The sequence below is a fragment of the Odocoileus virginianus genome, chromosome 2 (assembly GCF_023699985.2).
Source record: "Odocoileus virginianus isolate 20LAN1187 ecotype Illinois chromosome 2, Ovbor_1.2, whole genome shotgun sequence".
NCBI classification, from domain to species: Eukaryota; Metazoa; Chordata; class Mammalia; order Artiodactyla; family Cervidae; genus Odocoileus; species Odocoileus virginianus.
This window is the reverse complement of record NC_069675.1, coordinates 25,512,964-25,536,394: the sequence shown is the minus strand read 5'-3', so window position 1 is coordinate 25,536,394 and position 23,431 is coordinate 25,512,964. Positions and strand designations below refer to the sequence as shown.

Here is a 23,431-nt window from a genome sequence, read left to right as displayed (position 1 = left end):
TTGCCAAAGATGTAACATCTTTCAGCCCAATAGGCACTTCCCTTTCCTCCTCTTAGAGAAGCTCTCAGCAGATTTGACATCCTTGACCATTCCCTCCTTGAAACACTCTTTGGCCTTGTGAGTCCACGTTTTCCTGGTTTTCCTTTTCCTGCCTTACAAACCAACCCTCCTCAATCTCCTTTTCTGACTTTTCTTCCATATGACTTCTCAACTTTGGAGTTTCTCAGACTTTTGTTCTTGCGCTTTTTTTCTCTCTATAATTTCTTCCTAAGTAATTTTTATCCATTCCCTTGGACTTAGTATCATAGCAGTTATTATCTTCATCCCAGATCCGCCTCTGAGCTGCACAGGATTAATCTCTCGTTGGACATCTTACTGACGTCTCAAACTATCCACAGTTGAACTTCAACTCTCCCAGCCCTGACTCCCCTCTTCTTCGTCTCATTGCTCTGTATGCAGTTGTTCAAGCCAGAATGTGGAAAAACATTAACCTGCCATCACATCCATTAACAGTGTATACCTAGCTTCATGATTTTTACCATATCATAGTACCGCCTGGGCTATTATTTACCTGATTATTTTCACTTAACCAACTTGTCTCATCCCAAGGAATAATAGTCATCAGTCTGATGTGCTTGTTATATTCTTTCTAATAAAATATTCATATATCTCAAATCATATATACCATCATGTCTGGCATGCTTTCAGAAACACATTACATTAACCTCCAAAATACATGGTGAATCTGTCCATATTTCTCTATCTCTACCATTATCACTCAGTCATCTTTCACCTGGGTCACTGGTTGAAGCCACCTAACCAGGTTCTTTGCTTGCCTTCTTCTCATCTAACCCATTTTCATACAATTGGAAGAGTGATCTTAAAATATAAATTAAATCATGTCACTCCACAGCTTAAAAACCCTTCCAGAAGTTTTTTTTTCAGAAATTAGTGTCTTTGTATTTTTATATATTTTTTGGCAACACCGTGCAGCATGAGGGATCTTAGTTCCCTGCCCAGAAATGAACCCAGGCCTTCTGCATTGAGAGTGTGGAATCTGAACCACTGGACCACCAGGGAAGTCTCCAGAAGCTCTTAACACATAAACTCCCATTTTCCTAATCATGTTCTTCAAGACCTTGCAAGATCTAGTGCTTATCTCATTTCTCTAGGGCGAGAGGAAGAATAAAGAAATATATGAATAAAATAAGTAGTATATCAGAGGCAGTAGGTACAATGAAAAATAAAATAGGGCAAGGAAAGATTAAATAAACCATTTGGGGCTAGGAAGAATTCTTACTTTGGTTGAGTGGTCAGGGCAGGCCTAACTGAGAAAAAAGACTACATTTGAGCAATAGCTTCAAGTGGGTGTTTGGGCATAGGTCAGTAAGTTCTAAGAAAGTGAGGTGGAAGCAAGCTTGACATAATCAAAAAATATGTAAGAGCCCAGTGTGGCTCAGAGTGGAAATGGGAGGAGTGTAGTAGCAGATGAGGTCAGCAAGATTTGTTTTGGGGCAGAATTCTTTAGGACTCTAGACCATCATAAGGATTTTCAGTTTTCCTCTTTAACAGGATGGGAGAACTTTGGGTTGGACTTTGAGTGAAGGAGTAATATGGTCTGACTTTAGGTTCACTCTACTTTCTTCATTGAAAATAGACTGTGGAAAACAGAGGCAGAAACAGCATTTTGGCTCTTGCAGTAATCCAAAGAGAAATGATACTGGTATCACTGGAATAGAAAAGTGTGAGACATGCTCAGATTCAAGATATATCTTGAAAGTAGAATTGACAAGATTTGCACATCAGTCAGTGGTTGCTAGAGAGAAAGACAAAGAAAACTAAAACTTTTAAGCATGAGCAGCTGGAAAGACAGTTGTCATTTATGAAGATAGGAACAATTGCCTAAAGAACAGAAGATTTTTGTGGGGAGAGGGAAAATGGGGACATTGGATATGGGCAGTTTTTTTTTAATACTTGTTAGAAGTCCAAGTAGAAAATAATGAGTATTGTAGTCAGTTGGGTATAACAAACTTGTTCAGGGAAAAGGATCAAGCTAGAAATATAAATTTAGGATTCCTAGAAAATAAACAGCATTTACTATTTAGTATCATAAGACTGTATGAGATCACCAAGGGAACTAGTGCAGACTATAGATAAAAGAAGTGGTCCAGTGCATTTTGATGTTAAGAGCCAAGGAGTTGAGTAGGAACTAGCTGAAGAGACTGAGGCGGGCCAGTGAAATAGAAGGCAAGCAATGTGAAGTGAAGTGTTTTTAGGAGATGGAAGTGATCAACTGAGTCACAATGCTGATAGCTCTCAAGTACTGTGATCACCTAGAATTAACATTTGTACTTCTTGATGTACTTCAAGGCCATCAGTGACCTTGACAAGAGTAGTCACTGGAATGAGAAGGGCAAAAATCTTACTGGGTTCAAACAGAGGAATTAGAAGCAGGGAACATAGACAAGTCTTGCAAAAGTTTTTACAGATGCTTAGTATGAAAGTGAAAGTGTTTGTGACCCCATGAACTGATGCTTGGTATGGTTCTGCCTAAAACAACACAGGGATGTTTCTTAAGGAAGTTTAAGAATTTTATGATTTTTAACTGTATTGATTATTTTCTATTTTTTTCTGCATTACTTGAAATGGGCCTAAGATATATTTCCTTTCTTTGTGATTACATTGATAGATTTTTCTAGTGTTGAACCATCCTTTCACTCTGAAGATAAATCTTCATTGGTCACATAGGATTTTATTATCACTATTGTTTTTGTTTTGTGTTTTTTTAAAATACATTGATCTTTTATTTTAGTTTTTTCAATCCATATTTTATAGTAAGATTGATTTTTAATTGTCTGATATTGTCACTGTCTTGTTTTAGTGTCAGGGTTATATTAGCCTGATGAAATTAATGGCATGGTTTTATATAGTTGGCCTTTTCTCCCCATAAATAGTTAATATATGAGATGATCTGTTTCTTGAGGATTTGAGAAAGCTACCCTTGAACTTACCTGGGTTTTGTGTCTCTTTTATAAAGGGACACTTAATTATCAATTTTTTTGATAGTTATTAGCTTATACAGCTCTTCTGTCATTTGAATCAGTTTTGCGAATTTATTTTCTGGAAAATTATCCATTTTATCATATTTTCAAATGTATTAGCAAAAAGAACTTTATTGTAATTTTTAAAAATCTTTGTTATATCTGTAATTATGCCATCTTTTTCATTTCTAATATTTTTGTCTTTTTAAGTCAAGTTTTATACATGTCTTTCTTCTTGTTTAGTCGCTAAGTTGTGTCTGACTCTTTGCGACCCCTTGGACTGCAGCACTCCAGGCCTCTTTCTCCTCGGCCTCCCTGTCCAGGCCTCCAATCTTTCTTATTACATTTTTTTTTTTTATTATTACATTTTTAAAAGAACCAACTTTTTCTGTTTTGTTGGTCCTTTCTTTAGTTTCTTTATCAATTTCATTGAAACAAATTAAATTTATTTCCTTTCTTCTACTTACTTTAGGTTTACTCTTCTCTTTTTCTGTCTTAAATTGAAATTATCCATATTGAGTTATTTCAGGGGACTCATAATGTCAGCTTGTCCCACTGTTCATATGCTAAGCTTAATAATTTCAATAAAGGTGATAATTACTAGTTCTCTCCATTGTTAAGGGGCCATTTATTCCCTTTGCAATTACTAAGTAGAATGTAGGGTAATACTTTGTGCAAATATTTTATTACCCAATATCATTTCACCTAATGAGTTTAATAACCATGGATGATGATCTTTACCCTAATCACTTCTTTCAGTGGGGGTTGCTAATATTTTTCTATTTCTGTGATTCTTTCTATATTTATTAGCTAGTATTCTGTAAAAAAAGTTTTCCCCTTTTTTTGTAGTCTTTTAATTTTTTTATTTTAGTTTGGTGTGTGTTTTGTTTTTTTATTTCTTTTTAAATTATTATGAGTTTTTAGTTTAAAGTAATCAATTACAGTCATTATTATTTTGGATGCTCAAATTGCCCTAAATGTGGCTACTAGGAACCCCCTCAAACTGGCCCTTGTGTTCTTTTCACAGATCTCCATAAACCTTTGAACACTTCTTGCTTTCTAACACAAAATGTCCTAAGCCTACTTTTTACTCTCCCTGTCCCAGACTTGGAATTAGCTATTTATTAATGGCACCATCTTTACTCAAAGCTGCCCAGTGTTCTTCTGTTGTGTGATTTTCTGTCTTTAGAGTTCAATGATGTTGCTCTAATAAAGTTTACATATTCTCTTTTTCTATCTTAAGAGTTTACATTATTAAAATGGTTTTGTAGTAGGCCACCCAGAAGATGAGGGAGACTGGTTCTTTTTTCCATTAATAAAGTGACACTGTGCATGTAAGCTCTTCAAATTTAAAGTTAAAGCTCTCCTCATCTCAGCTCCATTAGGCAGTTTATACCCTTAAAACCAATGAACTATTAATGTATTAAGATACTTGGCTAAAATCAATAGGTTTAGCTGCATACCCTAATGATAATGCTAGCTTGGAACATCCAGTGAGTATTGTTGAGACAGAACTTAAACCAAAACCAACCTGGAGTATTTTGTGAGTACTATAGAAAATCTCAGTTTCCCTGGGAGTTATTTCCTTTTGAGGAATCATTTACAAAACACTTGAACTCTACTTCTACTTTATTAAGGTAGTTCAAAATCCTGTTGATTTCAGAGTTATTTTGGTTCAGATAAACTCAGTTTATTTGGATTTGTGACACAGAAAAAAAATTAAGACTGTAAGATAAGTGTAGCAGGATAGGTATTGGGCCAGCCCTGCTGCCTTTAGTCCCGCATTAGCCTCGGCTCTCAATAAGAAAGAAGCAGCGTTGAAAGTGGCAGAGCCCAGCTCCTGGTTTGTAATGTGCTGGAGGCTGCAAAGAGAGAGGTGCCCTCTTTGTGGCTCTCCTGACTCTAATAGGAATTAACGGAACAGATAGCATATGTCTGGAAATAAAAAGTCAGCTCCTATCACTAAGTTATGGTTTCAAGATAGATTTCTAGTGATCTGTTTCGTGCTTTAGGTGATAATAGGAAATTATTGGTATAGATATTTTGCCTCACTAAAGATCAACACTAGATTTTGTAGAGATACTTTAAAAAAAAAAAAGAAAGGTAAACATACAAGCCTCTAGTATTTGCACTTGTTACTCAAGCACATTAAGTTTATTATTGAAGTAGAGAGTAAATGACTAGTGTAATGACTATTATAGCTAATGTGAATCTAATCCAAATGATAAAGCATCCCAAAAAGTCTTAAAACTTTGTGAAAATGATAATTTTCCAGTTAATTTGCTTTGGTGATTTTTCTATTTTATTCTTGTGTTTAATTTTAGATTATAAACTCATTGTGATATAGACTATATCAGTTACATTCTCTACACTGTTGGTAAAGTATCATGGACACACTTGTGCAATACATATTAACCAGCTGTTGGAGGTCCTTACCAAAGGCTTGGTGCCCTCTGGCACAAATCACTGTACAGTTGTCATCTTTGGCAGAAAGGTGATTGAAAATCTTGACTAGAATTCTTTTCCTTAAGCAAGGCAAACTCATGGTGTATTGAATTATTGAACCCTTTTTTTAATTTGAGAAATGAGATTTTTGCCTTACCCAAATGTTAATAATTCATATGGTATTTATGTGCTCAGCAGATACCAACTTAAGTTTTTAGCTTATTCGGGACTCCTAATAAGACATGGCAATGGCAGCCCACTCCAGTACTCTTGCCTGGAAAATCCCATGGATGGAGGAGCCTGGTGGGCTGCGTTATGGGGTCGCTAGGAGTCAGACTTGACTTGAGAATCTCAGGGACAGGGGAGCCTGGTGGGCTGCCGTTATGGGTTTGCACAGAGTCGGACACGACTGAAGCGTCCTAGCAGCAGCAATAAGACATGGAGTGTTTTATTTAGTTTTCACCTTTATTTAGTTTTCTCTCTTCTCACTAATTTTCCATTATTTTTCCTTATTCTTCCTTTTTTAAGATGAATATATTACTCCTTATCTCAAAAGAGAAGTTCTGTTTTATAAAGCCTTAATTCACCATTTGATCTGATAAACAGTTCTATTTGGAGGATTCCTTATCCCCACAAGAGAAGAAAATTATGGCCAATGAAGATAGAAAGTAACCAAAACTTCTTATCGTGACTCTTGCTGTGAATAAAATAATAATGAACATTTATTGATAATGTTAATGTCTTCCTCTGCCTTTGACATTTTTCTCATTTTAGGAGGTATTTTAGTACTTTATAAAATTCAGCAGACTTCTCCTTCTCATACCTGGCTATTAAATATGTTTAAGTGTTCACAGGATTTCATTTATTGCTTTCCCATAGTATTTCTGAACACTCCTCAGCACTTCTTAGTATCTCTGCCTCTCAAGGACTTACGCATTTAAATTCATGTGTGCATGTGCGCTCAGTCGTGTCCAACTCTGCGATCCCATGAACTGTAGCCAGCCAGGCTCTTGTCTGTGGAATTTCCCAGGCACGAATACTGGAGTAGGTTGCCATTTCCTTCTGTAGTCATTAACTATCAACCTCATTTTCTTTCTTTACATTTTTAAATGAAAAAGAGGAAATGACTTATTAAACTTATGAAACAATACTTAACATCTGTGAAATGCAGTTTATTTCATAGGTATACACCTAATGTTATAGTATTTGCATGAGAAGGAAATAAGAATTATCTTTAAAAGGTGAAAGTTTTTTTTTCCTAATTGAAATATTATGATCATACTGATAAAACTTTTTTCCAGAATTTTCTGTCTAGTAAACAGGAAAACGAAAAACCCCTTTCAGAAAACATGGATGCGTTTGAAAAAGTGAGAGCAAAATTAGAAACACAGCCACAAGAAGAATATGAAATCATCAATGCAGAGGTAAGATATCTTATCTCTATTTTTTTAAACCTTGTATTACCAGTTGGGATACAAATGAAATACCTTATATTTTTTTAAATCAATACCTTATGATTTATAATTTTTATGATTTATAAACATAAGCCCACATCCAAATTAGACTGATTTTGGCCTTTAATATATGCTGAAAAACTTAAAGAACAAAGAATAAGCTAAGTATGATCTTTTAAATAAATTGTAAAGATCAAAGCCAAGATGAATTTCCAAGCGTATTATATTAATTTTGGTTTTTGGAAACAACCAATTCTGCTTCTAAATGCTTTAAAATAATACCAGTGAGAAGTTCAAGTGAAACTAAGTCAGTGCTTCATTATTTGAAAAGTATTTGATTGTTCTAGCTATACTTTTTTTTAATTAAAAGAAAATTCACTTTGAACAGTTTAATACCATGAAAGCCAAGTATTTGCTTGGCCATTTTATGTTTACCACACTCATAAATACTTGGTTGAAACTAACATACACATTGAAATTTTTTTTTTTAAAAACTTTTTGATAAGAATGGAAAACAGAACCACAACTTATGAGTGAAAATTGCATACATAGTAGAATGAAAATAGCAATATAGTCCATGGAGCCACAGAGAACCTGACATGACTTAGCAGCTGAACAACAAAGAATCAGGAATTCCAGATTCAAATCACACCATTAACTAGCAGGTAGTAAATGTCTTAAGCTACCTAATATCATATCAGTCAATCACTTGCATTTAATATGTAGGAATTAGACAAGAGCATGATTCACGTATTGGTAATGGTCTTTCTGTCTCTCAAATTGCCTTTATCTGTCACCTCTACAGAGGGTAAGATGCTTTGTGTAAAATAAGATCAAACCGTGAACAGTTGGCAATGACAGCATATTTTAGAGGAAAGAATCTCAGAAAGGTATTGACTGGGTTTTCAGGCTAGTCTTAAGTCATGGTTTTTGCATCTGCATAATTTTGGTTTATCTTAATGATGCCAGTTGATCTCTGTTAATTGTCAGAAGTTCCAAAAATGAAGCTAACGTGGTTCATACATTCATGAGAACTGACATAGGTTTTGTTTTGTTTTCTCTTTGTTGTTTCTTTCATTTATGTATTAGAAATGCCTCCAATGACTGTAAACATATGAAAACCATATCTTGATCACTATATTGTATATTTGTATCCACTTAATATTTTTTCTATGTTCATTCATAGACTTCAACAGGTCTGCCTTTATAAAAGGTCTCATTTCTTCATCTTGAATAGTCAGACCATTAAACGATTAATTAAATTGTGTTTAAACTAGTGGATAAATTATTGTTATTATTAAATAAACCATTTGCTTCTTTACATTGTCAGATTAAACATGGTGGTTTCGTTTATTATCAAGAGGGCTGCTGCTTGGTTCGTTCTAAAGATGAAGAAGGTACCGTACAGTTTTCCTTTTTAAGAAACATTTGATTTTTCCGATTTCACATTTTTCATGAGAAATTTGGTATTGATTTTTTTAATTTGTATTTTCTGTTGCAGTATAGTTGATTTACAGTTATTAGTCTCATATGTACTGTAAAGTGATTCAGTTACACACATATATATATCCATTCTTCAGGTTCTTTTCCCATATAGGTTATTACAACATATTGAGTAGAGTTCCCTGTGCTATACATTAGGTCCTTGTTGATTACCTTTTGCAAATAAGTTTCTTTGTATCATTTTTTTTAGATTCCACATGCTAAGTGATATCATATGAAATTTGTCTTTCTCCCTCTGACTTACTTAGTATGACAGTCTCTAGGTTCATCCGTGTTGCTGCAAATGGCGTTGTGTCATTCTTTTTGATGGCCGAGTAATATTCCATTGTGATCTGTATCTGTACATCTTTATCCATTCCTCTGTCACTGGCCATTTAGGTTGCTTCAAGTCTTGGCTATTATAAAGAGCGCTGCAGTGAACACTGGGGTTCATGTATCTTTTTGAATTATAGTTTTCTCTGGATATATGCCCAAGGGGATTGCTGGATCATATGGTAGTTCCGTTTTTTGTTTTTTAAGGACGCTCCATACTGTTCTCTGTAGAGGTTGTACCAATTTACATTCCCATGAACAGTGTAGGAGGGTTCCTTCTTCTCTACACACCTTCCAGCATTTATTGTTTGTTCAGGCCCCCACTGACCTTCAAAGCCAAATGCTCTGGAGGTTCCTTCCAACGCCAAACCCTCAGGCTGGGGAGCCTGCCATGGGACTCGGAACTCTCACTCCTGTGGGAGAGCCTTTGTGATATAATTATTTTTCCAGTTTGTGGCTTGCCCACCCAATGGGTGGGATTTGATTATATCATGAAAGCGTTCCCCCACCCCCACCCCCGACTGTCTCATTGTAGCTTCTTCTTTGTCTGGGTGTAAAGTATGTTTTTTTGATAGGTTCCAGTCTTTTTGGTCAGTGGTTGTTAACAGTTAGTTGTGATTTTGGTGTTTTCATGAGAGGAAGTGAACTCAAGTCCTTCTCCTACTCCACCTTGTAGGAAGTTGAGGGCTGCTTTTAGTTTGTATGCTTGCTGCCTCTGTCCTCAACATATGTGGCCATTATCCCCTTGATATGGGGTGTGCTGGTGCGGTGGTCTGTGTGTACTCCCAGGACAGAAGGGCCAGTGATTGGTACCTACTCACCCCCTGGACATGCTGCCTGAAAGGCTGGTATTGATTTTCAAAGGCATAAAAAAATAGGTTTTGATTATTGATTTTTATCCTTATTTTAAATGACTAGCTTTTAATAGCTGAGTTTGCCTAAGCTAGAATTAATACTTACACTCAGAAGCTTAGGCAGAGGGAATAGAGGTGAGAACCAGCATTTTTTGAGCATCTACCAAATCCCAGTTACTATGCTAGGCACAACATAGATTACTTAGTGTCACTTATAGTTTCTTACTTTTCTAGGTTCTATATGGTCTATAAATATTAGACTAACTGTATCAAGTAACATCACATAGGCTGATGTATAGAATAATACTGAATAGGATATTGTAATATTAAATAACAAATGCCATTTTCTACACACATCAAGCTACTGTCAATGCTGAAGGAAGCCAAAATGTAGCATCTTCCAGAAGGGGGATGCTACTCTAAAACACTGAAATATACTTTTAAAAAGATTGTAAGTATATCTTATGGAATTATCTCCTCTACTTTTTTCTTTATGCAGCAGACAATGATAACTATGAAGTTTTGTTCAATTTGGAGGAACTTAAATTAGAGCAGCCCTTCATTGACTGTATCAGAGTTGCTCCTGATGAAAAATATGTAGCTGCCAAGATAAGAACTGAGGATTCTGAAGCATCTACTTGTATAGTTGTGAAGCTCAGTGACCAGCCTGTAATGGAAGCTTCTTTCCCAAATGTGTCTAGTTTTGGTAAGACACCAACTAAAACGTTGAAAAGACAACAGCAAGAGAATTGTCTACACTTTTGAAACATTTTTATTTGCCCACATGAATGAATCAGAAGATGAATGCCTGATCTGTTTATCCCTGTGGACTCCATACCTTCCTCTGTGCCTCTTAACCAAGAGACCTTCCTTTCTTTAATTAAACATCCAAATTCATGTCCATGTTTTTAAAAGTATTATAATCAGAGTCTAGGTTGCACAGTGTATGTTAATGTATCAGTAATATATATCAGTGCATGCCTGCTAAAGAGTCATGTCCGACTCTTTGCAACCCTGTAGCCCACCAGGCTCCTTATTAGTTATGTATCAGTAATAATATTCTTTGCTATTACTTAGAGTACATGTTTGCATATAAATTACATCTTAATATTTTATTCAACTTTAGGCTGGGGTATGATTTTTTAAATTTCACATCATCTTGTCCAGCCATTGTAGCAGATTGCCCTGGGGTCCCTACCAAGGAACTCTGGAACAAGATGAATTAACTTTTTGTTTGTGTTTTTGACCACACAGCTTGCAAGATCTTAGTTCCCTGACTAGGGATTGAACCACTCCCTGGCAGTGAAAGCACTGAGTCCTAATCACTGAATGACCAGGGAATTCCCTGAACTAACTTATTCATCAGTAAAGTTATGATATTTTTACCAATAAAACCAACTTTAAATTTTATCATTTATCATTGAGTGATTATGTGTGTGTGTGTGTGTGTGTGTGTGTGTGTCTTACACATACTTTATCCTCCCTTTCATTTTCTGCCATAAATTTCCCCATTGTTTAATAAAGGAATGCTTTTACAATGAATTAAAATTATATCCTATCAAATTTTTTCTAAGACATACCTCTTGTACATTTTAACCTCTAAAATCAGAATGCATATTATACAATGATGTCTTTTAGTCACTGTCAGCCAGGTGGCAGTCATGATGTAATTGTATGAATACTTTAATTTACAGCTTTTGGTAGGATCTAGGAAACATCAGCATGTGACTGATTCATGTTGTTGTACAGCAGAAACCAACACAAAATTATAAAGCAATTTTCTACCAATTAAAAAATAAGTTTTTTTTTAAAGCTTAGTTTGAGATAAACTGTCACTTGAAAACATACAAAAACATTGAGGCATGAGAGGAAGTGATCCAGTATTCCTGCAAACTTAAATATGGGCTTCCTAGGTGTCTCAGATGGTAAAGAAACCATCTACCATGTGAGAGACCTGGGTTTGATCCCTGGGTTGGGAAGATCCCCTGGAGGAGGACAGGAAAACCCACTCCAGTATTCTTGCCTGGAGAATCCCATGGACAGAGGAGCCTGGTGGGCTGTAGTCCATGGGGTTACAAAGAGTCAGACATGACCAAGCGTCTAAGCACAAGAGCATGAAATTTAAACATAATCGATCTGCTGAAAGCAGATGTGACTTTACCAAAGTCTTCCCTAAATATTGAATGTTCAACTCTTATTTAGAAAGTTGAATACCTTGAAACAGATAACTACAAAAACTTAGAATTGAAGTAGTAGTATCTTATTCTTTGGAAATAACAGGGTTAGGTATAATCAAACCTGTGTTAGATTTAGATTGCCAGAGATAAACTTACACATCTCTTCTGTTTGACACTCAGAATGCACTGTGCCTTTTTTTTTTTTAACTGTAAATAGGTGGCTATATATAATTCTTTAATTGTTTTCTTTTAGAATGGGTAAAGGATGAAGAAGACGAAGATGTTTTATTCTACACCTTCCAGAGGAACCTTCGCTGTCATGATGTATATCGAGCCACTTTTGGTGATAACAAACGTAATGAACGTTTTTACACAGAAAAAGACCCAAGGTACTAGAACAATTAAATTAAGTCTTTATCTTCAGCGTATTTCTCTGGTTATCTAAAGTGCTGCTCTTGGTTGACTTAAAACATTGATTTTGGCTGGAATCAGATGTAATAAGGCTAAGGTGAGCACAGCATTCTTTTATAAGTGATTTAGATTCAAAATTGGAAACTAGTTGTATTCAGACTTCAGAGTGAACACAGATATAGCATTAGACTGTAGGTGCTGTATTACTAACATCCTCTCTGTACTGACATGAGAAGAGTTCTTAATTTAACATTTAAATAGCATTGTCATGCAGCACTATGAATCTCTTGTAGGTCATAACTAGATTAACCATATCAGTTACACAGAATTCACTATTTCATATAGATTATCTAAAATTTAAATTGCTTTGCTTTGAGCCATGATATACTTTGGTCTTTAAATTTTACTTTCCCCAGTAATCTGGTAATTCCTCCTTAAAGCTAATTCTTTTTGCTTCAGGACTTATGCCTCATATTACCACTCAACCAGGCTGGAGAGGAAATGATGCTAAATTTATCTGGCAAAGTTCCGTAACTCTTAGCCAGATATACTTTTCCAAATGATTTATAAGAAACTATTTCTTAACACCAGGGTCCTGTCACCTTATACATCATTTAACAGTATGATTTGGACAATGTCTGAACAGATTTTGCAAGAGAAAAAAAAGTGAGCTTTAAAAACCAATCTGTGAGTGTAAAATTGATACCCCAAACAAGAAAATTAACCCTTCACTTAATAAAATCTCAGACCTGACAAGGACCTTAAAGAAAATATTGTACAACTCCAAGTTCATATAAAAAACTTGAGGTCTGGAGAAATTATTCCAGCCCATAGCACTAACATTCTTGATCCAGTAACACTGTCATTGCATTTTTTTCTGATGAGGATTCTATTAATGAGAATTTATTAGAACTATTCCTATGATCCCACTATTTTATGTGTCATATGTCAAGATTGTCTTTTGGAAATGACAGTTTAAGCTAGTAATTTATTACATTATACCATGACTTATGACTATAGACTATTTTCTGTCTTGCAACTAAAACTTACCATCTATCTTTATATTTCTCAGTATTTTCAGTGTGAATTACTTTCATAATCAGGAAATGTAGACGCAATATTTAAAGGCATCCAGTGTGTCGATATGAATTAGTATAATGCTCTTGGGATAGTCTTTGATTTATCGAGTCATAAAAATACTCTTAATCATTAAAATAGTATTTCTATTACTGGGAATTTATCCTAAGGAAATAATTATAAAAGTTATGGAGAAGGAAACTATCTTCATGATATGTTCCCTTTTATATTTATTACAATGAAATAGCTAAGTTTTTAAGTATTATGATAATTCAACTTAATAGTATATTAGGAAGCCATTAAAAATACTGATCATAAACTGTATAACTAATGTGGGGAAAGATGATAATATGTGTAGTAAGAAATGCAGAATCCAGAATTGCATCTGTATTTTAATTACATCTATTTAAAGACATGTATAAAATACAAATAAGCCCTGGAAGGAAAAATAGAAAAACTAAAATTTTTAAAATGTGTTAGTTTAATGAGATTGTGACGGTTTTTCTTCCTGTTGTTTGTTTTGTTGTAAAAACTGGGAGAGTAGGAAAAAAGGATATCCAACATGCATTCAGAGGAAAAACAAAGAAAACTCTGTCTCTTTTCTTCCCTACAATTACATATCTTCTCCAAGAAGTTTATTTCCTCTTCTCAGCAAAAATTCCTGTAATCTATTAGTGTGATTGAGTGTTAAATGATATCTGTAGTTTACCTTGAAATGCATTTTTTAAAAAAGATGGATTGAAAGATATATAAATATGTGATCAAGGAAATACAGCAAAATGTTAGCAGTTATAGAATCTTAGTGGTGGGTTTTGAAAAATATTCATAATAAAATGTTAGAGAAAAATTATTTTGAATGCCTTTGAGGAGAAATTGAGAAAAAATAATAGCCAGTTTTCACAAGCAGTATTTCACTAAGGAGTTTTTCTTTTCTGTGTGCATTAGAAATTAATATATATACTCAATACCAGTGAGAAATTGTCATTAGCAATAGTAGCTTACATTTGAAATTTATTGGATTTTCCTCTCTCTCCCCCCCTCTCTCTTTTTTCTGCATAGTTTTTTTGTCTTCCTTTATCTTACAAAAGACAGTCGTTTTCTCACCATGAATATCATGAGCAAGACCACTTCTGAGGTGTGGTTGATAGATGGCCTGAGCCCTTGGGACCCACCCGTACTTATCCAGAAGCGAATCCATGGGGTCCTTTACTATGTAGAACATAGAGATGATGAGTTATACATTCTCACTAATGTTGGCGAGCCTACAGAATTCAAGGTAAATCCTGTATTTTCCTGGTCCCCATTTAGGCTGTTAGGAAGTGTTACAGTAACATCAACACTTCTTGCTCTAAGAGTTTATTGTTTCATAAGCTTTGGGTCATTTAAAATTGATGCTACCTTCCTATGTATAGCCAATCCCATTTCTCTTCCCTCAGAGCTAATATACCTCTTCATATTTTACTATACCCAAAAAGGTTAGCAAAGGAAAACATTCCCTATCCTAACTAATGTTAAGTCATCAAAGCCAAACTTAGTGGCTTAACAAACTTTTTAAACTTTTATAAACTCGGATTTCGTGAGTCAGCAGTTTGGACTGATCTCGGGCAGTCCCTCTGATGGTCTCGGCTAGGCTCAGTGATGGCCCCACAGTCAGCTGGCTCTCGGTGCTTGACCGTCAGCTAAGCACTGCATCATACTCCCCAGCAGGCTAGCCAGGGCTCATTCCTAAGGTGACGTTCACACTTCAGCCCTGATGCAGAGTTAAGTTCCTTCAGCTCTTCATTAACAGTGCAGACTAATAAGGTCTGATTTTCAGTGGTTTCATCGCTGGATGCTGTAGTCATCATTTCTGATCTCATCTAATTTTGTTCCACACAGCTAATGAGAACAGCAGCCGATACCCCTGCTATTATGAATTGGGATTTGTTTTTCACGATGAAGAGAAATACCAAAGTTGTAGATTTGGACATGTTTAAGGATCATTGTGTTCTCTTCCTGAAGCATAGCAATTTGCTTTATGTTAACGTGATTGGTCTGGCTGACGATTCAGTTCGGTCTCTAAAGGTATGTTTAATTTTCGAAAGATAATACTGTTAATCAGCATACATGCAGTATTAACAGAACATCAAATTTTGAATAATAGCAATGTACTTTTTCTTAGAAATTAATTTAAATAGAATTTAGTATAGTGGGTCTTCATCAGGTTTAGGAGGTTTATTTTAGAATTACTTTTAGAAGTCTTTGCTTTTAGTGCACTGAAAAATACCGCTGTATAGGATGGACTTCAGAAGTAGAGTTAAGTGCCATTGTGTTTCTCTTTCTACATATCTCTGTATCATGTGTCTCTACAACCTCAGATATAGTCATAACTCAGGCCAGCTTGGCAGCTGGAGCCTAACCACTACCTGCTCCTCCCATCCCAGACAGTAGGCATGCCTCCCGTGTTTCTACTACAGTGTTTCTGCCACACTTGTTTGTGTCTGTATCATCTCTTTGCCAACTTTATAGAACTGTGAATGGTAACATCATTGCCCAGTTTTACAGCAGCATAATATGTGAGTTAAGGTAACATGCACTGAAGGGAAGAGAGGCCTCTGTTTCGCTTGATGTGGAAGGAGTTGTATGACCAGCAGACAGGCCATTTGTACCTCCCTATCTATAGTGTTATGACAATTTTTGCTAAAATGCAATTCCAGTAAATTCACTGGATGTTTATTAAATTTCTATGTGCAGAGCTCTGTATTGGGCTCTCTGGAATGGAAAGATAGTAAGTCAAAATACCTGGCCTTAGGAGAATACCATTTATCATGAGATTAGACTTGTACACAAAGAATAAGTATAGGATGGGTTTAAATAAGTGGGATTAAAAACATAAAATGTGCCATGAGGCCCGGAGGGCCCAAAAAAACTTTAGGGGGTAGTAGAATTTGAGATAACCAAAGAAGATAGATAGGGTTTTGTTGGGTAGGGAAAGGAATAGTATTCTAGGATGAGAAAGTCCATCAAATGAAGCTCTAAGCTGGAGAACTTAGGAAAATATTCAGGAAACTGCTAATAAATCCCTTTTATTGAAGCAGAACAAATTACTAGGGTATGAAGCTATGATTTGGCATTCTTTGACTGTCAACATGATGAATTTATGCGTAAATTATGAAGAGGGGAAAATTTGAAGTTTGAAGGCAGGGGAATAATTTGAGGAGGCATACTATACTTCACAAGGTTGTCTGGCAGCCACGTTAGAGTACACAGAAGCACCAAGAGATGAGGGGTATGTAGGTTAGTTTTGAGACTGTTATAGTGGCATAGAGATCTAGGCTAGAGATCTCTTCAAGAAAATTAGAGATACCAAGGAAACATTTTCATGCAAAAATGGGCACAATATAGGACAGAAACAGTATGGCCCTAACAGAAGCAGAAGATACTAAGACAAAGTGGCAAGAATATACAGAAGAACTATACAAGAAAGATCTTCATGACCCAGATAACCACGATGCTGTGATCACTCACCTAGAGCCAGACATCCTGGAGTGTGAAGTAAAGTGGGCCTTAGGAGGTATCACTACGAACAAAGCTAGTGGAGGTGATGGAATTCCTGCTGAGCTATTTCAAATCCTAAAAGATGATGCTGGTGAAGTGCTGCACTCAATATGCCAGCAATTTTGGAAAACTCAGCAGGGGACACAGGACTGGAAAAGGTCACTCCCAAAGAAGGGCAATGCCAAAGAATGTTCAAACTACCACACAATTGCATTCATTTCACATGCTAGTGAAGTAATGATCAAAATCTCCAAGCTAGATTTCAACAGTATGTGAACTGAGAACTTCCAGATGTTCAAGTTGGATTCAGAAAAGGCAGAGGAACCAGAGATCAAATTACCAACATCCGATGGATCATAGAAAAGGCAAGGAAATTCCAGAAAAACATCTGCTTCATTGACTATGCTAAAGCCTTTGACTGTGTGAATCACAACAAACTGTGGAAAATTCTTAAAGAGATGGGAATACCAGACCACCTTATCTGCCTCCTGAGAAACCTGTATGCAGGTCAAGAAGCAACTGTTAGAACCAGACATGGAACAACAGACTAGTCCTGAATTAGGAAAGAAATACATCAAAGCTGTATATTGTCACCCTGCTTATTTAACTAATTTGATAGTACATCATGTGAAATGCCAGGCTGAATGAAACACAAGCTGGAATCAAGGTTGCCGGGAGAAATATCAATAACCTCAGATATGCAAATGACCACCTTTATGGCAGAAAGCGAAGAAGAACTAAAGAGCCTCTCAATAAAGGTGAAAGAGGAGAGTGAAAAAGCTGGCTTAAAACTCAACATTCAAAAAAAAGAAGATCATGGCATCCGGTCCCATCACTTCATGGCAAATAGATGGGGAAACAATGGAAACAGTGAGAGACTTTATTTTCTTGGGCTCCAAAATCACTGTGGATGGTGGCTGCAGCCATGAAATTAAAAGACACTTGCTCCTAGTCATGTATGGATGTGAGAGTTGGACCATAAAGAAGGCTGAGTGCAGAAAAATTGATGCTTTTGAACTGTGGTTTTGGAGAAGATTCTTGAGAGTCCGTTGGACTGCAAGGAGATCCTACCAGTCCATCCTAAAGGAAATCAATCCTGAATATTCATTGGAGGGACTGATGCTGAAGCTGAAGCTCCAATACTTTGGCCACCTGATACGAAGAACCGACTCACTGGAAAATAATTTGATGCTGGGAAAGATTGAAGGCAGGAGGAGAAGGGGACCACAGAAGATGAGATGATTGGATGGCATCACTGACTCAATAGACATGAGTTTGAGCAAGCTCCGGGAGATGGTGAAGGACAGGGAAGCCTGGTGTGTGGCAGTCCATGAGGTCACAAAGAGTCGGACATGACTGAGCTACTAAACAACATCTAGTGGCATAAATAAGAAAGAATGAGGACCTAAATAAAACAGCCAGAATTTTCCATCTACTTCATGAAGTCAAATTATCAAATGTAATGTCTGGTGTCTTAAAAAGCTATATAAATGTTCTAAAACAAAAATGATTTTTAACTCTCATGATTACATTTTTCTTTCTAGTTATGGTTGTATACATTATAGATAAATAATATTTAAATAAACAAATTATCCTTGAAAATAATCCACAGTCTGAAGCAAATAAATTAGGAACTCTTCTAGAAAGACAATGCAAATATATGTCTCTAGTACTTTACAGCAGTGGATTCTTTGGATTAATTACAAGAAATTTTCTCTGTGAACCTAAGCTCTTTAACCATAGTTTCTACAGGTTAAATGGTACACTCTTTATGCACACATCCCCCATGTATCCTCTCTGAATAGTGCCCACCAGTGACGTTGCTGTGCCAAGACCTCTGATTTTCTAAGGAATTTGCTCTTTCTACAATTACTCAGGAAAAGAAAGGCAATTTTCTTTGAAATATTCTGACTCTCAGTACCATTTCTAACATACCGTCAGCCTGCTTACTAGAGTTCTTTTAAAAGGTGTAAGAGGGATGTTAGTGGAAGGCTTGAGGCTGGACCCTGCTGCTCTGAGAGAATAAATTTTGATTTCTTTTCCTTTTTTCTTAAAGTTAACAATCTTAATCATAATAGCAGTGAGTCTCTCAGAGTAGGTGTGCGGGAAAGGTTTTGTTCTGCACAATGGTTAGCCTGGGAGCTAAAGTTAAAAACAAATTGTAAATGCTTTAGTGCTGCTGAGCTAGTTTGTAGTCCTGGAATAATGACTGTCGTCCCTGGGGCTGTCCAGGCAGTAGAGAAGGGCTGCTGGGTAAATTATTAAAACCACAAGTGAGAGATCTCATGTTCTATGAGAAGAGAGATCTCGAGGATATCTTTGGGTTCTGGAATTCCTACTTGATTAGCTGTTAATCTTTTTGTTGTTTCATTGCCCAAGTTTATATATCCCCAGATAAACTTTTATTATTAAAGGACATTTCAAGTCAATCTAGAATCATGATAAACCATTTTCCTGTACTTTTTTCTTATTTTTATTGGTCACTAGTGTTGTTTCGTTTTTCACTTGAAATATTTTTTTTGTTGTACTGAAGTAATCCTTAAATGAGGCATTAGATGAAAGTGGATAAAAATAAACTTGATATCTACATCATCTTGTTTGGAGCATACCCAGAAATTTAATTAATAATACTTAGTGTCTCAATAAAGAGTACAGCTAACTGTTCTATTTCTTTAGCTCCCGCCTTGGGCCTGTGGATTCATAATAGATACAAATTCAGACCCAAAGAACTGCCCCTTTCAGCTTTGCTCTCCAATACGTCCCCCAAAATACTATACATATAAGTTTGCAGAAGGCAAACTATTTGAGGAAACTGGGCATGAAGACCCAATAACAAAGACTAGTCGTGTTTTACGCATGGAAGCCAAAAGCAAGGTAAGTCTTTGTGATCCCCACTGTCAGCCCCGCCATTCACTGAAAAGCTTCTGTTTGTTAATTGTTAATACCCCTGATGGGATTACATTAGCACAGATTAGTAAAGTGGATCTCACATTCCACTGCAAGACTCAAATCATTTTAGGAGGTGAATGGACTTTTCTTTGAACTTGAATACTCATGCATTTATTTTAACATGGATTAGAAAATTTATAACCTGCATGAGTGCTAAGTCGCTTCAGTCGTGTTGAACTCTGTGTAACCCTATGAACTGTAGCCCGCCAGGCTCCTCTGTCTGTGGCATTCTCCAGGCAAGAATACTGGAGTGGGTTGCCATGCCCTCCTCCAGGAGATCTTCCCTCCTCCACGGATTGAGTCCACATCTCTTATATCTCCTGCATTGACAGTTGGGTTCTTTACCACTAGCGCCTCCTGGGAAGCCCTTTAACCAGCTTAGCAAGGCCTTGATTTTGTGTATTATGTATATTTAAATATTAAAAGTTGATTTAAGGAAAAAAATAGTTTGTGTGTCATTATGGCAACAATTTTGAAGGTAATAAACAATTAGAGTGAACGAGGCTAAGATATGGAGAAGGCAATGGCACCCCACTCCAGTACTCTTGCCTGGAAAATCCCATGGACGGAGGAGCCTGGTAGGCTGCAGTCCATGGGGTCGCGAAGAGTTGGACACGACTGAGCATGACTTAGCAGCAGCAGCAGCAGCAGCACGCTAAGATAGCCCCTGCCCTTGTGGATATTAAATCTAGTGGGGAAGATGCAAGATTTTGAAGAAGTAATTACTAATGTCCTGATTGCTGCAAAGGAAGATGTACTGAGGACAGTGGAAACATATGGTGAAAGGACCCTACCTCATCTGCAGAAATGGGGAAGACTTCTCTGAGGAAGTATTGCCTCTAGAATGATCAAGAGTTAAGCTAGGGGTTTCCCTGGTGGCTCGGTGGTAAAGAATGTACCAGTCAATGCATGAGACACAGGTTCGATCCCTGATCCAGGAATATCCCACACGCCACAGAGCAGCTCAGCCCGTGTGCCACAGCTGTTGAGCCTGTGCTCCACAAGAGAAGCCGCCATAATGAGCAGCCTGCATATCGCACCTAGAGAGAAGCCCCCGCTCGCCACAACTAGAGCAAAGCCCACACAGCAAGCAAGACCCGGCACAGCCAAAAATAAGTCAATAAAATTATTTTTTACAAAGGATTACGCTAGAGGGACTTGCCTGGTGGTCCAGTGGCTGAGATTCCACCTTCCAGAGCACGGGACTCGGGTTTGATCTCTGGTCAGGAACTGAGATCCTACCTGCAGTGGGGCAGCCAAGCCCGCATGCTACAGGGAAGACCAGCGCGACCAAAAAAAAACAGTTAAGCTAGAAGGGGGGAAGGATTATTTTATAGAAATTCACCTATATCATTTTATAATGATGAACCTTACTGAGAAGTAAAAATTCATTTACACTGTTGTAACAGGTTGAGTATAATAATGAGGGGAAGAGTTCTTCCTTACTTGGTAACACGCTAGTGCCCCAAAGTGAAGTTTTCAAAATGAGAGTGAAAAAACATTAGAGTGGTATGGTTATATTCTTTTCCTTATGTAAACTAGTGCTTTTTTCTTAGTTTCTGTAAGCAGGGTGATAACCAACATTTCTACCCTTTTTCCGTGAAAGGATGATCAGATATAATTCATATTATCTTAATTTTATCTGTCCAGAGAACTACACTGAGGTACAGTTGTTTGACTTAAAAATAATTTAGATGTTAAAATTTATAAAGCCTGAACCACTTTGAAACATTTTAAAAATAAAGTTAAATAGGTCTATGAAGAGGATGTGAGTGGGTGTTAGGTTAGTAAGAGATTTCAGGTTTTAATGACTGAGATTTCTGACAGTTGAGTACCAAAAACTGAGTTGTTTAAACTTCTTTAGTTAACGTATTTGTATATATTCAAAGATAGGAAGTGCTCATTTGTAACCTGAGGTATAGGAAGAATACTATCCTAATATATGTAACCTTGATAGTTACTTTGGTTTGTCCTGAAAGAAAAACAGTTAAACTGAGTAGTGAAGACCTTGTTATAAAGTTACTTAACCGTCACAAAAAGCTACATTTAATAAACCATTTTCAAGCCAGAGTCTTACTATCTTTTCTAGTTACTCTAATATTGTGTCCGCAGAGTAGCTGAAAATTAAGGACCCTGATGGACATTTAGAGACCGTAACTCTTTTGTCTTAATTAAATGAAGTTGCTGCTCAACATCAATAAGCAACAAATAAAATTGGGGATAAAACTGTTTCAAAAGACTTCTTTACCTGCATAATACATCTTCCTTTCCAGGATGGAAAATTAGTGCCAATGACTGTTTTCCATAAAACGGATTCTGAGGACTTACAGAAGAAACCTCTCCTGGTACAAGTATATGGAGCTTATGGAATGGATTTGAAAATGAATTTCAGGCCTGAAAGGCGGGTGTTGGTGGACGATGGCTGGATATTAGCATATTGTCATGTTCGGTGAGTCATGTTTTGTGTGGCATGTGAGGGCTGGAGCATCATCACCTGTCCGGAATAACGAGATGCTGGGGAGCGAACGTTGATTTGCTCATTTGTGCTCCTAAACCTGTGCTAGTAGAACCTGGTTCACTAGCAGAACACTGGGTCTGGGATTGATCAATCCCAGAAGCGAAAGGGTATCTTTTTAGGATTTTACACCAGATTTTTTGAATTTTTAGAATAGATAGACCAATGTCTGTACTTAACTACATTAGTGTTTCCATTTCATTCTCCTGAGTTTGGATTTTTCTAAAATAGCTTCTTAAGCTGGACTCCCTTTTTTGTACTCTAATTTCCATATTATTTTGCTGATTCCAAGACACAAATAGTATTTTGTTTCTGTTTAAATTCTTTACCACTTACCCATCTCCACAATAAAATCCAAATCCTCCATATTAACATCCTAATGATGTGGCTTATCTTCATAGTGGCGTCTGTCAGCATTCCCCAAATACGCCCTCTTCTGCAGCCATGTACATCCTACACATGCAGCCTTTGCTACATCATTTGACATGACAACCTCTGTGACCTCCCACATGCTGTGTCTTGATGCCTTCCCTTTCTTTTTGTTGTTGTTCAGTTTCTCCATCGTGTCCGACTCTTTGTGACCTGATGGACTGCAGCACGCCAGGCTTCCCTGTCCTTCACTGTCTCCCAGAGTTTGCTCAAACTCATGTCCATTGAGTTGATGATGTCATCCCTTTCTTTGTTCTTCTGGGAACTCACATTGTTCCTTCAAGACTCAGCTTAGGTGTCATCTCCTTAAAGCACTCATGTTCCTGACTCACATATATAGACAGATGGATAGTCTCTGCTCTGGTTCTGCTTCTGTTATAGCAGTAACTGTGTTGCTTGGTAGCTGTTTTTCCCCGAAAAATTATGACCTCCAAGACAGAGGATTTCTACTTGTTTATATTTTTAAGGCCTGCATTTAGCACAATGCCTGGTAAATAGCAAGCAGGCACTCAAAGCATATTTGTTGAATATTTTGATTGTCTACATCAGGGGTTGGCAAACTTTTTCTCTGAAGAACTAAATAGTAAACATTTTAAGTTTTGCAGGCCACATATGGTCTCCACTGCATATTCCTGGTTGATATTTGTTTTTTTCCCCAACCTTTAAAAATATAAAAATCCTTCTTAGCTCAAGGGCCATATAAAAACAGGTCTCTGGGCAAATTTAG

The 23,431-nt window shown here is 36.7% G+C and overlaps 1 protein-coding gene across 5 annotated transcripts in view; it reads left to right on the top strand.

Moving 5' to 3' along the window:
- The window catches only part of PREPL (prolyl endopeptidase like), a 37,155-nt gene that overhangs the window by 5,583 nt on the left and 8,141 nt on the right, over nucleotides 1–23,431 (top strand). For 3 of the 5 annotated variants that reach the window (XM_070477568.1, XM_070477556.1, XM_070477563.1), the window contains 8 exons: nucleotides 6,788–6,910; nucleotides 8,271–8,337; nucleotides 10,109–10,315; nucleotides 12,040–12,175; nucleotides 14,334–14,550; nucleotides 15,153–15,338; nucleotides 19,488–19,685; nucleotides 22,034–22,209. In XM_070477568.1, coding sequence (XP_070333669.1) covers nucleotides 6,836–6,910; nucleotides 8,271–8,337; nucleotides 10,109–10,315; nucleotides 12,040–12,175; nucleotides 14,334–14,550; nucleotides 15,153–15,338; nucleotides 19,488–19,685; nucleotides 22,034–22,209 — 1,262 coding nt within the window. In that variant the 5' untranslated portion in view covers nucleotides 6,788–6,835. Of the gene's footprint in view, nucleotides 1–5,427; nucleotides 5,536–6,787; nucleotides 6,911–8,270; nucleotides 8,338–10,108; nucleotides 10,316–12,039; nucleotides 12,176–14,333; nucleotides 14,551–15,152; nucleotides 15,339–19,487; nucleotides 19,686–22,033; nucleotides 22,210–23,431 lie in introns of those variants that run through there. The other 2 variants (XM_070477574.1, XM_070477559.1) reach the window with 2 other exon arrangements.